This window comes from Carassius gibelio, chromosome B17 (genome assembly GCF_023724105.1).
Source record: "Carassius gibelio isolate Cgi1373 ecotype wild population from Czech Republic chromosome B17, carGib1.2-hapl.c, whole genome shotgun sequence".
NCBI classification, from domain to species: domain Eukaryota; kingdom Metazoa; phylum Chordata; class Actinopteri; order Cypriniformes; family Cyprinidae; genus Carassius; species Carassius gibelio.
The window spans coordinates 20300510-20316845 of NC_068412.1; the positions used below are offsets into that span (position 1 = coordinate 20300510).

General features: G+C 36.1%; 1 protein-coding gene across 2 annotated transcripts in view; it reads left to right on the forward strand.

Annotated features, from left to right (window-relative positions):
• The window catches only part of sorcs3b (sortilin related VPS10 domain containing receptor 3b), a 58498-nt gene that overhangs the window by 25162 nt on the left and 17000 nt on the right, over positions 1-16336 (forward strand). For both annotated transcript variants that reach the window (XR_008157923.1, XM_052581407.1), the window contains exons 6-15: positions 1366-1430; positions 5611-5729; positions 6681-6770; positions 6855-7034; positions 7485-7631; positions 8647-8749; positions 10537-10613; positions 10880-10971; positions 13583-13690; positions 13983-14100. Coding sequence is in view for 1 of the 2 variants with exons in the window: in XM_052581407.1 (XP_052437367.1) it covers positions 1366-1430; positions 5611-5729; positions 6681-6770; positions 6855-7034; positions 7485-7631; positions 8647-8749; positions 10537-10613; positions 10880-10971; positions 13583-13690; positions 13983-14100 (1099 nt within the window). In the remaining variant the exon portion in view is untranslated. The remainder of the gene's footprint in view (positions 1-1365; positions 1431-5610; positions 5730-6680; positions 6771-6854; positions 7035-7484; positions 7632-8646; positions 8750-10536; positions 10614-10879; positions 10972-13582; positions 13691-13982; positions 14101-16336) is intronic.

Consider the following 16336-nt stretch of genomic DNA (forward strand, 5'->3'; position numbering starts at 1 on the left):
TGAGATTATTGAAGGCATTTATATGTAGTATTATTTTGGTAAAACTTCCAATAAAGTTTGATTTGTTAATGCAATAGGTATCATGAACTAACAATGAACAATACATTTACACTATTTATAAATCGCAATTAATGTCAATTTCTACATATACAAAAACATTTTTGACGTTTCAGGTTCAAGTTAATTATACATTTTATATTAGTATAAATATACAGTATATGTATATTTCTATTTTATAAATGTCTTTACTGCCACTTATGATTAATCGAATGCATCCTTGCATTAAAATAAAAGTTTGAATTTATAAAAAAAAAATCATAATTTTGTAATGTTTTTTAAATGGTAGTGAACATATACAAATGCTGTGTCGTAGATGAGCAAATTGGTTTTACTTTCATCAGGAACCCTCTCCAGCTGATATATCTCAATGTCTGTCAGTGATGGACCTCTTCCAAATCACAGTCTGACACTTGAGATTGAGGCTACAACTTTATCTTTAATTTCTTTGCCTGCCAACTCGAGGGACCGGGTCTTCTGCAGTTTGCAGCTGACCATAGAAATGCTGAGCAGCATGTAGTTTCCAAATTAAGATCTCATGGAAACGTTTATGTTGAGATGACAAGAAAATTACTTTGTGATCTCAAAAAAAAAAAAAAAAAAACTTTTAAGGGGTTTTAATGTCACACTGGAACTGATAGAGACGTTTGGAAGAAGGGTTTAATATCAGACATACAATAAGAGAGATGCTTAAATTCAGATTGAGATTCATATTAATTTGAGATTGAGACTGTAAATAGGACTTAATATCAAACCTGTAGAGGTGGAATATCAGATTTTTACTGAAAGGTTTAATTTCGGATTGAAAGATATCGGATTGTGATTGTGTTCAAATTGTCTCAGAAGAAAATATGGATCACAAAAGACAAGACGTTAAGATGATTAAAAACTTCAGAAAGAGGATATGATGGCGAGAGTGTATGTGCGTCACATGTGGAAATAGGTAAGAAATGAAAGTGTGTATTCGATGGAGAATGGTTTGTGGGAGCGATCCGTGTGTGTGTGTTTGTGTGTATGTGTGTGTGTGATTAATTGCTATCAGAACAACAATAAGGATTCACTGGAGACAGACTGTCTCCTACTGGAGCAGGGGAATTATGCTGTCCATCACTACCCCTCCATCCTTCCCCTCTACTCTTCCATCACTCCGTCACTCTCATGCTATTACCGTACTCATCCGTCCGTCCCCTGCTGGCACCTCCTTCTCTTTCCTTCCTTCTTCATCTCCTCTCCACTGGAGCCCTTCCTGATTGTTTTCTTCTCTTCTGTTCTTTTTTGTTTTCTGTCTTTTTCTTTTTTCCTTTTCAGGGCGCTGAGTGGTCTGGATAAAGAGGCAGACCTGGTGCACATCGAGGCTCGAACTGACAGTGGACGTTAGTCTCTTTCTTTTGCCCCTGAAATCCTGTCTGTCTTTCTTCTGTTTTTTTTGTTTTTGTTTTTCTCTTTCTTTCCTCCTAGCACTCTCGCCTATGATCCTATGCTCTTTTTTTTTTCCAGTGTCACAGTGAAAAATGAACAGATGAATTGTGGACAACAGTAAATTCAATAGTGAATGGTTCTTGTTTCGTTCTGGCACTGTTGCACTTGTGTTTTATCCTTGTGGGACAGTGTTGTGCATTAAACTCTATTGATATGAGCCTGACACAACACAACAGGCCCTAAGCTACAGACAGTCTAACAACAGCAATACATTTAAATGTGTTATGAGTGATGCAGTGGTTACACCAAACTAGATTTGAAGCACTAGGAAATGGAGAAGGTGGCAAAAACTTCTTTAGTTTTCAGGCGGTAATAATCAAACCTCTTCTAAAAGATGGATTTGAACCAGTTCTTTCAGTCCATTCTATTTAATAGGCAATCTTATCTGTCCATGCCTTCACAGTAGAGCAGGCATGTGGAATCAGAGTTGGGCAGAATTCGGAATTGAAGAGTTGGCTCCTTTTCAATTCATGAGCTGCAAATTGGCCACACCCTGAAGGAAGCTGAGTTGGAATGACAGAAATAGGACTTTAGTCCAGTGAGCTGCACTTCAAAGACATTCACACAGGCAGGGGTGTCGCTAGACCCTTTTTACAGTAAAATACCACTGAGCCCCTGTAAAATATTATTGATAAATCCTAATGTCATTGTGTGTTTTCTATCAGCAGTTTAGAATCAGAGCTAGTGATGCCAGATTTGCCAATGAATCACTCCTTTGATCTAATTAGTCAAATGGGTTTGCAAAAAGACCAGGTCCCTCGTTTATCTATAATGCGTAGAAAAGTTACTATATTTTGTCGTACGTATTAAATTCAAGCTCTTAAGCACCTTGCTCGTTCACATTTATGGTCATTTGCATTAAGAAATGCCTCAAATAAACCATATATGGTGACAATACCTTGCTTTATAAATCACGTGAATGTATAATGTCCTCACCGAAATCATGGCAAAGAAAGCGGTACCGACTGAGAAGCCATTGTGTGCTTTCACTAAACAGATCAGCGTACTGTTTGAAAATGCGTTCTCTGCGCAGTGCATGGTTTGACACTATAGATACATTTCAATTTACCTCCCAGTTGCACTGCAAAGAAAACCTTATCTTACTATTTTTGTCTTGTGTCTAGTTAAAATAAATAAACATTATTAAATCAATAAGCAAAAAGATATTTAGTCTTGTCTAGTATAGTCTAAAAAACTGATCATTTAATTAATCTAAATTAAGTACATTTTGCTTAAAATAAGTACAATTATCTGCCAGTGGATATAGAAAAATAATCTTGTTTTAAGAGGACTATACATTTATAAATTGAGTGTTAGCAATTAAAGGACACAGGAAACATGCAGCGGCGCTTTCTTTTTGTAGTATCGCTATTCTACCACTAGATTATCTGAGTTGTGCGTATATTTACACACATTCTTACGTTAAGTACCAGTTGGTAGATCCCACACTTTGTGTGACACTGTTTTTGCACAGTCATTATGCACTCATCTGTGCGTACGCAGGGGCCTCATGTATAAACGTTGCGTACGCACATTTCTATGCCCATTTTGTGAGTACACAACATTTATGCATGAGACCCCCTGGGCCCTGGTTGTTTTCCACACACGTATCTGGATTTATAAAAAATAAACTTGACGTAAATATGTGCGCACCGTACAGATGCTCTTTACTGTGCATACACACTCTTTTTCCTGGAGTGAGAAAAGTAATGAAGTAAAGAAGGATTTTAAACTCTGTTTTAATTTTGATATACACATTTCCATTAAATATTCCACTCTCTTTAATGGAGATAAGCACTGAAATTACATACAGTCATTACTCAGAAGTTAAACCAAAATTAGGCTGTGTTAATTTAGACATATTTGTAGTTGATGCGCTTAATGCGCTTAATAACTCATTTTTGGGTCGACAGATTATAAAAACATAGTCCTGGGTTTTTTAGCTTGTTTACTGTAAACCTTGTCACATAGCAGCTTTAAGGCATTTCATAGTGTTTTGTTATAAGTCAGAATTGACATGGAGGCAGCTTCCAGCAATATAAAGTGAATGTAGTGTGTTGGATTGTTTTCCTCCCGGTGGGCGTGGCTTTCAGATTATGATGAATGTCGCTCTGTCTCTATAGGCTTATCTGTTTCCACTAAAAATAGCTAAAAGATGTTCACCTTTTCAGCAAAACTGCATTCATTTTAATTTATTTGAATTGTTTAAAACTGTAATAATATTTGGCCAGTGGAAAAGAATGAAGTCAAGTATATTCTAAAATAGGCTTATCTGAGAACTAAACATTTTTTTTTTTTTATGGATATTTTGAAATATTCTAAAACATTCTGGATGATTTTGGCAATACAAAAATTAATTTGGTACAAATGGCATTTAGTCCATATCTCATATTTCCTTAACGTCTTGTACCTTTGACGTTAAATATGGTGTCACGTGGATCAGAATATGCAAGGAAATTATATGCAGATGAGGTTATGCATAGTAAACGAGGCGTTGTAAGCTCCCTGTATGGTTATTTCAGGGAGGAGACAGGGTGGAGATGCATGTACACACAATCTTTCCCTGACTCGGATTTATAAAGGGATTTTCTTGCTTTTGTGTGTACTTACATTTTTAATAAAATCTAAAATCTACGGAGAGATTTATACATGAGGCCACAGAAAAGGTTTGTGATACAGCCGGATTCTTTCAGACAGTTCAGATGTACTGGAATGGTTTCTCACACTGAAACAATAATGAGATATTTCATAAGACAGAAAACAAAAATAATGCTGGATATTTATCTACAATTAATTGTAGAATACAAATTTAGTTTTTCAATAAAGTTGCAGCTTGTAAACAACTACAAGCTACTAGTAGAACAACTACAAACTACTATGTACAGCAGATAAAAACTATTTACATCCCTTTATTTTAAAATACTGAAAAAAAAAATAAGGGCAAACCTTTTTGCTGCGTGCCGATGATCCAGTACTGATGAAGGGCTAAAAACTACCTACACACAGGTATTATTGAATATCATAAAGCTTTAAACTTAATTTTTTTTAAACAAGTCAAACTTGTTTGCCTAGTTTAAAATTACAGTTAAATTCTTTAAATGTCCTTTCATTTTAATTCTGCTTTCATGTACAACATGCATTCTTTAGAGGCTCTTTTTTAGTGTTATTACAAACCAAGGGGTCTTCTAATTTAGTGTAGGCTACTGGGCAAGTTGGTGATAAGAATGTGATGAGAAATGCAGCACAATAAACAGGGACATTGTTGGTTTAAATGAAACTCTACATTTGAGATGCATTGAGTTGCACTGTTATATCAGTCACATAAAAATCAAACTGAGAAATGTTAAACACTAATCTCACATTATTTTTTAACCAGTAAAAGTAGAGCGTAAACAGGTGCTATCAAGCCCCAAAATAACCAAAGGCACCTTAAAAGTAGTCCAGATAATTATGAAATAGCTTTCTACGAGAAATAGAAAGTCATTATACTTTATTATACTCAACTATGTCATAAATCATCACAGAGGTGTCAGGGATGTTGTTTGTTGATAATAGAATATTGATGTTCAAGTAAAGATTTGAAATTGATTTTTTTGTCCTTAATAAACATTGTAAAGATCAGTAAGAATCTTCAAAACATATATAAAAAAATATCTAAAATGAAAGACATCATATCTCCTACTCCTCATTTTTTTCAGAGATACCTGAAACAAATAAAAAAAAGTTATTCCTAATCTGTTGTTTCTTTGTTGGGCTCGTATTTTCTTTAGCCTTTGCTTTCTCCCTTCTGTCTTTCTCTGTACTTTTACTCCCACCCCCTCTTTCTCTCCCTTCTGAGTGAGGATGGATAGCTAGTAGAGAGACTGATAATGGAGAGCACTGATTAATTTGGCTAGACATAGAGATGTGTGGGACGTCTGTGTGTAAGTTCTAGATTGTGTTTGTAGTGTGGGTGTGTGTGTGCCAGCGAGAGTGAGATAGATATTGATCATCTGTTTTTCGTTTGGTGTAGATCAAGGCGTTCTTGTGCACAAGCGTATCCTGTGTTGATAAATCTGTGTTTGTGTCTCACAGAAATGCAGTATATTACCTGCCGATCACAAAAGTGTTCAGAGGAGGGTAGGCAGTATCCATTCAGTGGCCGAATTGACACCAATTCACTTGTGGTGCAGGACCAATACATCTTCTTACAGGTACAGATGTGTGTGCGTTTCATAAAGTGCATAAGCGCTTGTGATTTAGATTGGTGTGGGAGATACCAAAAAAGTGTGTATGTGTGTGTGTGTGTCATGATAATCTCTGTCTGACTCTTTTTATAGCCCTCCTTTTATCTCTGTCAGTGGTGTGTAAGTGAGTGATAACCATTGAAACCAGCCTCTCCATCTTTAACAGCGGGCCAGGGGAGGACAGGATACGGTTTTGAGTGAGAATCCCAAACCTGGACCCTCCTCTGTCAATACAAGCGACTTTCTTTTGACTTTTGTTGCTTGAAGCTGTTGGATTTGAGTTGACAGAGAATAATGAGGTTATTGATTCAAAAAGCACAAGAGAACAAGAGACCGTCTGACACCCCACACCTCTCGCAGGAAAAACACAGTGTAGCATCATCCTCACCCTGTAAAAGTGGACACACACACACCATCTCATTCTTTGGACATCCAAGCTCTATTGACACTGGATCGATCGAAGCATTAGAGCTTTAATGCACAATGTTTACAGCCTAATAGCTACAATCTACTTGATAAGAGTGTGTGCAACATGTGCGTGTGTGGGGGTCAGGTCTTGCCAACGTTCAATACATTTACATTGCTCTTTAAACGTTCGATTTCGGTCTGACCAAAACAATAGTTTGCTACCAATATGCTTTGTTCCCCCGGGATTGCATATATTTATATATTGCTTTTACAGTGTAAAAGTACAGCTCTAGCTTTCATTTTGGGAGAAAACTGTGAAAAACAGTTTTTGGTGAATTTTCACCGTTTCATTACTAATATAGTGAAATGTTTGAATGGCATACAGTGTGTTCCCAAATTCTTTGGGAATTTGCACATGCAAACATGAGTTCTGATGAGTGTGAAGTGCTGATCTGTTGTAAATTCTTGTAATAGCGCTTTCTCTGACTTGTGTTTGTGTGTGTGTATCAGTTAACCACAGCTGGAAGAACTACATACTTTGTGTCCTATCAGCGAGGACCCTTCAGGACCATACAGCTCCCTAAATACTGTCTACCCAAAGTAAGATACATGACACAGCACTAGCTGTCACAAATAAGTTTTCAGATGAAATGTATGTGGCTCTAACAGCTGTTCTCCGTGCAGGACATGCACATTGTCAGTACAGATGAGGGGCAAGTGCTGGCAGCAGTGCAGGAGTGGAACGAAAATGACACCTACAGTCTGTACATCTCTGACACCCCTGGGGTCTACTTCACTCGCTCGCTCCCAAACCTCCGTACCTCCCGCGGTCTCGCAGGAAACCTCATTGTGGATGTCTACAAGGTCTGCTAATATGATTGTATGGCCTGATGGTGCTCGCCAATTAAGTTTAAGAAGTCTACCTTCTTGAATGTTCACAAATGCGTGTTGTGTGCAATTAGGAAAACTTTGGTAATTAGCATGGCTTTCTCCAGGAATGTTTGAAAGTAGAACAGGGAACAGTGCAATGCATCACAAAAAAGCAGTGTTTGAAGTTATGCTATTAAACACTAAGAATGCCAAGAGAAGAAGAAAATCTGATAATGAGAACAACTGAAAACATCCAGAAAATGAAGTGTAAGCAAAAATGCAAAGAGAAATGAAGCTTATCTGCAATAATGTAAAACCTGATATCCTTTCGTTCCCCTCTTTTCCATCGCTTCTAGGTAAAGAACACAAAAATAATTTATTATGAACACACAAAAACAAGGAATTTCAAAGTTTTTGAGTTCAGGTCACGTTTGTCTTGTAAAGGTGGCGGGTGTCAGTGGACTGATCATAGCCAATAAGAAAGAAGACGCACAGATGGCAACGTATATAACCTACAACAAAGGCCAGACATGGAGCTTACTACAGCCTCCGACAAAAGACACCACAGGACATGACATCAACTGCAACCTGGTGAGAGCCACTGGAATGAACTCAACCAGATATATTTATTTCTACTAATCATGAGGACATAATGTTGATCCTATTACAGTGACACACCCACTTCAACCACAGCCACGCCCACTTTTCTTGAAAACAAGCACTCCATCAGTGCCAGTCATATCCACTATATACATTACATTACATTACATTCAGATGCACCTTGTTATCTATTGTCAGCCGAAAACAAGACATTAAAAAGACACTTTTTGTTTGATGCATTTCTACAGTGGAGCCCTGCAGAGAGGAACTCCTTTAGTCTCACAGTGAAATGAGGGTGAACCGCCAGCTACAAAACAATAGCTCTGAATTCAGTGCTTTCTGATGGTTTGATTAAGACACAGTACCTTCTCTGTATCTATATAATGACTTTCACTGATGTTTTACACTGTTCTGGAAGATTGGTGATTTCAATTAAAACATACATTGAACAACTGGAGTCATTTATCAGCAGAACTCAGAAAGACAGTGGGATTAGTGTTTGCACACGTATTGACATTCTTAAGAGAGACGAGATGAAATAAGTTAGGTTTTTTTTTTTTCCAGTGCAGTGCTTTGGGTATTTTGGGACTTATTACCAACTTTAAACAACCATTGGTACAATAATTCAGATGCTTGTACACACAGAACATAAGTTTGCTGCTTAATTGCATATGCAATTAGTTTTGAATCACTAGGTGGTTGATTGCATTTAACTGTACTGATTTTTGACACTGTATTGACACTGAATTCTAATTGCTATAATTACATTATGATTTTCTGAAGCTCTGAAATCAAAGATTAGATTTTTTTCGTTTTCAAAAAAGTGGGTCACACTAATTGTAAGGGATACTAAAAATACGGACAAAAGCCGCAGAGATCCGAAGCAGATTCATTTGCACGGCTTTTGAAAACTGATGCTACAGTCGGCTGATGTAGAGGAGATTATGTAGATAGATGTAAATGTATTGAAATATAATTTAATACTGTGTAATGTTCTCATTTTCAGCCGTCGTGCTCCCTGCACCTTCACCTGCAGATGTCTGAAAACCCCTACACACCTGACACAATCTCCACCAAACACTCCGCTCCAGGGATTATAGTGGCCACAGGTGTGTGTGTGTGTAACTGTGCCACTTTTTTATTGTTTTTATGCATGTGGCATCTTGAGTCCCCCAGGAGTTTCTGATAAATTAGAGTGAAGAATGGATATAAATGTGCATGCTTTTAAATGCAGATGGAGTTTGAGTGGCCAAATCACGGCTTTCAAGTTGTTAAATCTTTGTGTTTTTCAGCTGCAGAGTTTGGCATGATTGGAACAAAAACTCATTTCACTCTGTTCTTTTGCTTGTCAGACTCATTATAAAGTTATCTTCAAAACTCAAGCCCAAATAGCTTCCTGCGTGAGACTAGATAAATGCACGCTCAAAAAGTTAGCCATGCAGAGCACGCAAAAAATATGACCGCTGTCTTCCACATTCATAATTGCCTGTCATGTCCGACAGCTGTTCCGCAATCACTTTCCCATGCTCAGAGTGTATAAATATGGGATTTGAAAAATATGTTTTTTTCTTGTCGCTGACAGCAGCTTTACCAAACGTTCTTCATCAGGCATCATGATGATTGTGGTCTTTGAGGGCACTCGTATACACCAGACAATGTGCACCAGGAATTTATCAGGAAATCATAGATGATAGATTTGGAATTATTTTGCTATGCCGTAGCAAAATATAAATACACAATTGTGATAACCTACATGACTTAAAGGGTTAGATCACACAAAAATGAAAATTTGACTGTGTTTTACTACCTCCGAGGCATCCTAGGTGTATATGACTTTTGTACTGTAAATTAATCCAGTCAGAGTTATATATAAAATTGTCTTGGCTATTCCAAGCTCTATTGTTGCAGTCAGCTGGGGTGTTGTAGTGCTTCAGTCCAAAAGAAGTTAAATAAAAAGCACCCATTCATAAACAAAGTGTCTCACACGGCTCCGGGGGGTAAAAAAATAGGCCTCCTGTAGCGAATCGATGCTTTTTTGTAAGAAAAATGTTCTTATTCAAAACGTAATAATCACTTTAATGTAGCTTGCGCTCACTGTTGTAAATGGAAGCAGTTCTTGGCAGATGGCGTATGAGGTAAGCTTTGCACATGCGCCAGTCAGAAGTGATGCATGTGGAAATGCAGCAGAGAGATCAAAACAAAACAACAGTCACTAATTCGAAGTACAAAACAAGGATTTGTAAAGAAGATTTTCAGAGGATTTCAATATAAGCCAAGAGGAGACTGGTTTTCTTACACAAATGCATTGCATTGGTGCTTTTTATTTCACTTCTTTTGGACTGAAGCAATGCAACACCTGCTGATTTCAATGATAGTGCTTGGAATAGCCAGGACAATTTTTTGTTTATATATATATATATATATATATATATATATATATATATATATGTATATATAACTGGATTTGTCTGAAAGAAGAAAGTCATATACACCTAAGATGCCTCTGGGGTGAGTAAAACACAGCCTAAATTCAATTTTGGGGTGAACTAACCCTTTAAATATGGTCTCGTAGGCCAGGGGGGTTTCAAACAGGACCCCCTTAATTAATTGTTTAATAGAAATCCAAGAACCCCCAATGGGGGCTGCAAAGGTGTTGACATTTTTTCAATGAATTACTGATTAAATGTGTGATCTAATAGATCTAATAATAAAATCTAAACGTACATATTTTTTTTCTTTTTTTTTTTTCTTTTTTTACCAGCATGGATTATTTTCTGTTTTATTCTATTGTAATAAACTGTGAAAGAATCAAATCTCATCCACCAATATATCTCCAGCATATGCATGGGGAATAATAATCTGTTTGTGAGAGTTACAGTACTGTTTTCTCTCTCAGGAAACATTGGGCCGGAGCTTTCCTTCTCTAATACAGGAATGTTCATCTCCTCTGATGCCGGCAACACATGGAGACAAGTAAACCTCTCACCTTCTCTCATCATCTTGTTAAGCATGGATTGTAGTGTAGTTTTAAGATTAGGATTAGTTCATTTTGAATGACACGGGGCTGACTAAATGATCAGGAAATGTTTATTCTGCAAGTGAACAAATCCTTTAAGATTGCAAGCACCCTGTTCCTGATCACTACTGAAAAGAACTGAAACTAAAATAAACATGAGAAACACAAAGGGACAGGATGCCAAAGTACCTTGTAGGTTTTTGACTCTGTAAACACTTTTTAGATTTTTGAGGAGGAGCACAGTGTCTGGTTTTTGGACCATGGAGGGGCTTTATTAGCTGTTACACAATCTGCTGTACCAACACGACATTTATGGTAAGTCAAATTATTATTTTTTTCTCCTTAAAAACGCATATTCATAAATGCACCGCCTTACAGATTTTATTGAATAATATCAACCCACAAATCTGATTTGTGATGCAGTTTGGAATCAATATTACATTGTATTCATCCATTTAGTTCAGAGGAGAACTAGTCCCCTGACTGAGCCTGGTTTCTCACAAGATTTGTTTCTTTATTTGTCTCACCTTGCCACTGTTGCCTTTTGCTTGATTAGTATTGGTTTAAAAGACACTTAATATACAAACATAGTTTACAGTAGATTTAATAGAACTAACACAGATAAGAACAAAACGTGAACTGAACTGAGCTAAATAATGCCACTATTGCCTTCTGTAGAGATGCTTTATAGCTGAAACAAATCTTCATAATTTATGTATGTATTTTACAACACTGACACTTATTAAATTGAACTGAATCATCATTTACTTCCTCGAGCTGAATAACTACACTACACTTGAGCAGAGCTGCCTATCAATGAATTAAACTTTTACCCAGCTATTTTTAAAGGTTGCTTCATTGATTTGTTTACTTTTGCTTTTTTAATACTACGAAGCAGTCTCTGTGGTCTAAAGTGCTTTAAAAATAAAGGTGACTTGAATTGACACATTATATGTATATAAAACAGAACAGAATAGATTATGCATGTTTGAGTTCACTGCAGTTTATCTCTAACTTTTCGGATATTTTTTATTCAGCCTAAGTTTTTGAAGTTCCCTCATGCTTAAACGTCAGCTTTGATTTGAAGACTGGCAGATATAAACAGCAGGTAATAGGTCTTATCATATCAAACATTTGGAATCCTTTCAGCGAAAGTGCCTGTCATGGCTTTGTAGTGCAGGTGGCTGTGTTTGCCAGGGCTTTTGTGCAAATGTTGGGGGGGTTAAGGTTTGAAGCAGAGGTGGGATTCGGTGGGCTTCTGCTCACATGTTGTTCCTGCCACGTCACACACGCGGCTTTGATGTGCTAAGCTCTGAAATGTTGTCAGGATCAATTAGGCTGCGGAAGATAATTTGTATCCTCCTGTGGGTTGCTGTTAGAACAGGAGTCAGATGTGTGCGGGTGCTCAGCCATCAATTCTGGTGACTTTGACCCATATCTACAAAAACAGAAACACCAAACCAGAAATTCTTAGCTCTCTGCATGAAGAGATTCCATGAAGAGACTGTTATGTCCGTTACAAATAATAATACAGAGAACAGTAAGCTTTAAATAGCATCGTGAAGACTACCATTTAAAAGTGCTAACCAAAAGTGCTAAAATATGCTAACTAAGGTTGCATTTATTTGATCAAAATAAAGTAAAAACTGTAATATTGTGAAATATACTGTGTAAAATACATTTTCTGTTTTAATGTATTATAAATTGTAATTTTGATCCTTCAGAAATCATACTTTATCCTTTCGAAATTATTCTAATATGCTGATTTGGTGCCCAGAAATAAATATATATATATATATATATATATATATATATATATATATATATATATATATATATATATATATATATATATATATATATATATATATATATATATATATATATATAATCCATGGTGAAAACAGTTGTGATGCTTAACATTTTTGTGGACATATTTTTTAACAGAAAGATTAAAAAGAAAAAAGATTTTACTGTCACTGTTGATCAATTTTTTGCATCCTTGATGAATAAAAATATAAATTTATATTGTTTAAGAAAATCATACTGACCCCAAATTTAATAAAATATTATATATATATATATATATATATATATATATATATATATATATATATATATATATATATATATATATATATATATATATATATATATATATATATATATATATATAAGATGTTGTAAACTATTAAAAGCATATCAATATCCAGACAGAATCTGTGTACTTGATGTGTTCTGATTTATGCAGAAATCTGAAGACTCAGCAGTGTGAGAATACTGAAAATTTGTGTGAAAAAATGTCCAAATTATGCTGAAATGAACCAAATCTAAATGAAGACCCCAAAACACAACTATGACTCAGTGCTCACAAAACAAGGAAAACAGGAGGGCTCTAAATACACCAGAATATGTCATGGACACAAGCAGGTGCTTTAAAATACAAGACAGCCATAGAAAGAAGAAAATAATTAAAAAAAAACACTTACTTCAGGCAAAATAATAAAAATAATGCAAAAGACAGAAAGAAAGTAGAATAAAGAGATGCAACAAAAGAACAATGAAATGCAAAATAGTCTGAATGTGTAATAAGACATTATATGCATTTTACATGACTAATAATGATTAGAGGATAATGTAAACACAAGTGGGGTATGGTGAATAATTTTGTCTTGATATTTTTCAATGAGCATATATTAGATTTGATTTTAATGTAATTATGCAGATGTAGCCCACATTAAATGTTAATGCAGGGACTCCGCAGTAACTTGTTTTTGTGGATCTGCTAAATATTCTCAGATGACTGAACAAATGCATCTTCTATTTTTATCTCTTTGTCAAATGTGCACTGTACAGGATATTAATCAGAAAATGAACCTAATGTGCTTTGCCAGTGAAATGATTTGTGAAATCTATGTGTGTCTAGGATTAGTTTGGATGAAGGCCGGCAGTGGGACAAACTCAGCTTTTCGTCTACACCCCTATTTGTTGACGGGGTTTTGATGACTCCAGAGACTGAGAATCGCATCATAACGTAAGAATGATTTCATCTCGTCTTCTCAGCCACACTGATCCAAATGGCCCAGGAGGTGTCAGTAATAAACCTTCACTTACTGGGATCATTATTAACACATTAAATATTTTATTTGCATGTCTGCATGCCTGGACTATGATCCTCACACTTACTTGTACTGATAGCACTGACACTTCCTTCTTGGATTTGCCATAGCAATATGTGTCCTTTAGGACTCTTTGATCCATTAGCATTTGTAAAGAATGTAAAAGCAAACCGATCCTGTTGTGCTTAAGCATCTCTATCCTCCTAGATTCTTCGGGCACTTTAGTTACCACTCTGACTGGCAGCTGATAAAGATTGACTACAGCTCCCTGTTTGGGCGGAAATGCACAGACGGAGACTTTCAGACATGGCACCTGCATAACAAGGTTGTCACCTCACATTTATCAGCACGCCTTACTGTTCGGTCTCAACAGCAAAGCACTAATTCACTCACTCAACATTCAACATGAGTTTCTTTTGCCACTGAATTCGCTAGTAATTAGGGCGGCACAGGAGATTATTTTCACCTCTGGGGAAACATGCCCGAGCAGAATGGAAATTAATGGAGTCGTAATGGATTTTGCAACAGATCTCAGCACATAATATTGGTGACATGTTGTCCGTCGGCCTTGACTTGTGGTTTTACGGAGTTTCAGAGTCAGCATCTATTGCATGTCAAATCTGTTTCCTGGGAAGCAGGATATGTTTTCTAAAATTCATAATAACTACTTTATCTATCCTTTAGCTAAGCAGAAGTAACTGGAAAACTGAGTTTTTTGGGGGGAACCATGTCCGTACTTGAGTTCTTGTCACTATTCTCATGGAATTTAAACTGTTGAAGTGGTTGTTTTTATTCTGGGGGTTAACACAAAAGCTATTTTGACAGAAAAGACTGCCAAGAGTGGAAAACCACATTAAAAAATAAAGAAAAAAAATTGTGTTTTGGCTAGTTTTGAATAGTAATTGACACTTTGCTGGGAGTTTTATTGACAGGCGATCTGACCAATCATAACGCCAAATCTGCCATTTTGTCTGACGAACAAACCAGACAGGAGAGTAGATTAAAGGGTTAGTTCATCCAAAAATGAAAATTAACCTGTGATTTACTCACCCTTGAGGCATCCTAGGTGTTTTATGGCTTTCTTCTTTCAGAGTTATATTAAAAATTGGCTATTTCATTGGGGGGTTTTGTTCAGTAGTCCAAAATATGTCAAATAAAGTGTGCACATCCATAATAAAATGTACCTCACATGTTTCTGGGGGTGAAAAAAAGTTTTGGTAAGAAAAATATCCATATTTCAAATGTAATAAACACTTCTCTCTCATTTCATCTAATGTAACTAGTACGCGGAAGCCATTCTGGCAGATGACGTAGGATGCTGGTTTTGTGTGATTAGTGACGAACGCGGAGAAGGAACAAATCAAAATGCTGGTCATGAATTAGAAGTACAAATCAAGGATTTGTAAAGAAAAATTTCGGAGGACTTCGATATAAGCCAAAAGGAACGCATGGAAATTTTGCTTCCTTTGCTCCTGTTACCAAACTCACGATACTAGCACATCTCAGAGGCGTGCGCAACACATACATCCTACATCATCCGCTGGAACGGCTTCAGCATATAACAGATAGCGGAGGTGAGAGAAAAGTGTTCATTACATTTGAAATATGGATATTTTGCAATAACATAGCTTGGAAGAACCAGGACAATTTTGAATATAACTCTGATTGGATTCATCTGAAAGAAAAATTCATATTCACATAGGATGCCTCGAGGGTGAGTAAATCACAAGCTAATTTTTGGGTGAACTAACACTTTAAAATTGATAGACTTGAAGTTTGCAAAATGGTGTGTTCTGACGTCTTTCTGCAGTCCAAACTAGACATCTTCTGGTGTTCATTTATGATTATTTCATGCTATAACTATTAAAGAGGAAGAGAAGATCGATTCACATGCTGCTTGACCTGAGGTGCTACAGTGATTTGTCACAATACATTAAAGAGCCACAAAATGATATTTATTGATTACATTTCTTTCAAAAATTACCATTTGAAAGTTAAGACTTTGTTTCATACCAGAAGTCACCTGCTCTGTCTTGTCTGTCAACTCATTGTGAGTTTCCTCTTTGCGCTTTTTCACTGCGTCAGAACATGATATGTGGCTTGTTGGACAAAGCAACAATAACTAAGGGGGAAGGTTTTTGCAAAGAATCAGTTGGGCTGGTTTTGTTTTGCAGACCAGGCAACCCTGCTTCCTGTGTGCCTTTGTGAATATAGAAGTATTCATGTGCACATCTTACAGCACAACACATTTCCCATATTCTACACTGCATTTACTGTAATGGCTTTAATAACAAGAAATACATTTTTTTTAAATAAATGTTTGACAGCCTGATTCCAGGCAGCATTGTTATTGGTAAATAAAACTAATAAATATAATTTTGTTAATCAAAAATAACATTAGCTGCAATAAAATAAAATATAATGTACTGTAAACCTGAAAGTCATAAACCTATGACTTGATGGAATCAAGAAATGTTACTGAAACAAAAGTAGTAAAATTACTAAAACTGACATAATAAAAAAATTAAGGCTAAAACGAAACAAAAAAAATAAAATAAAAA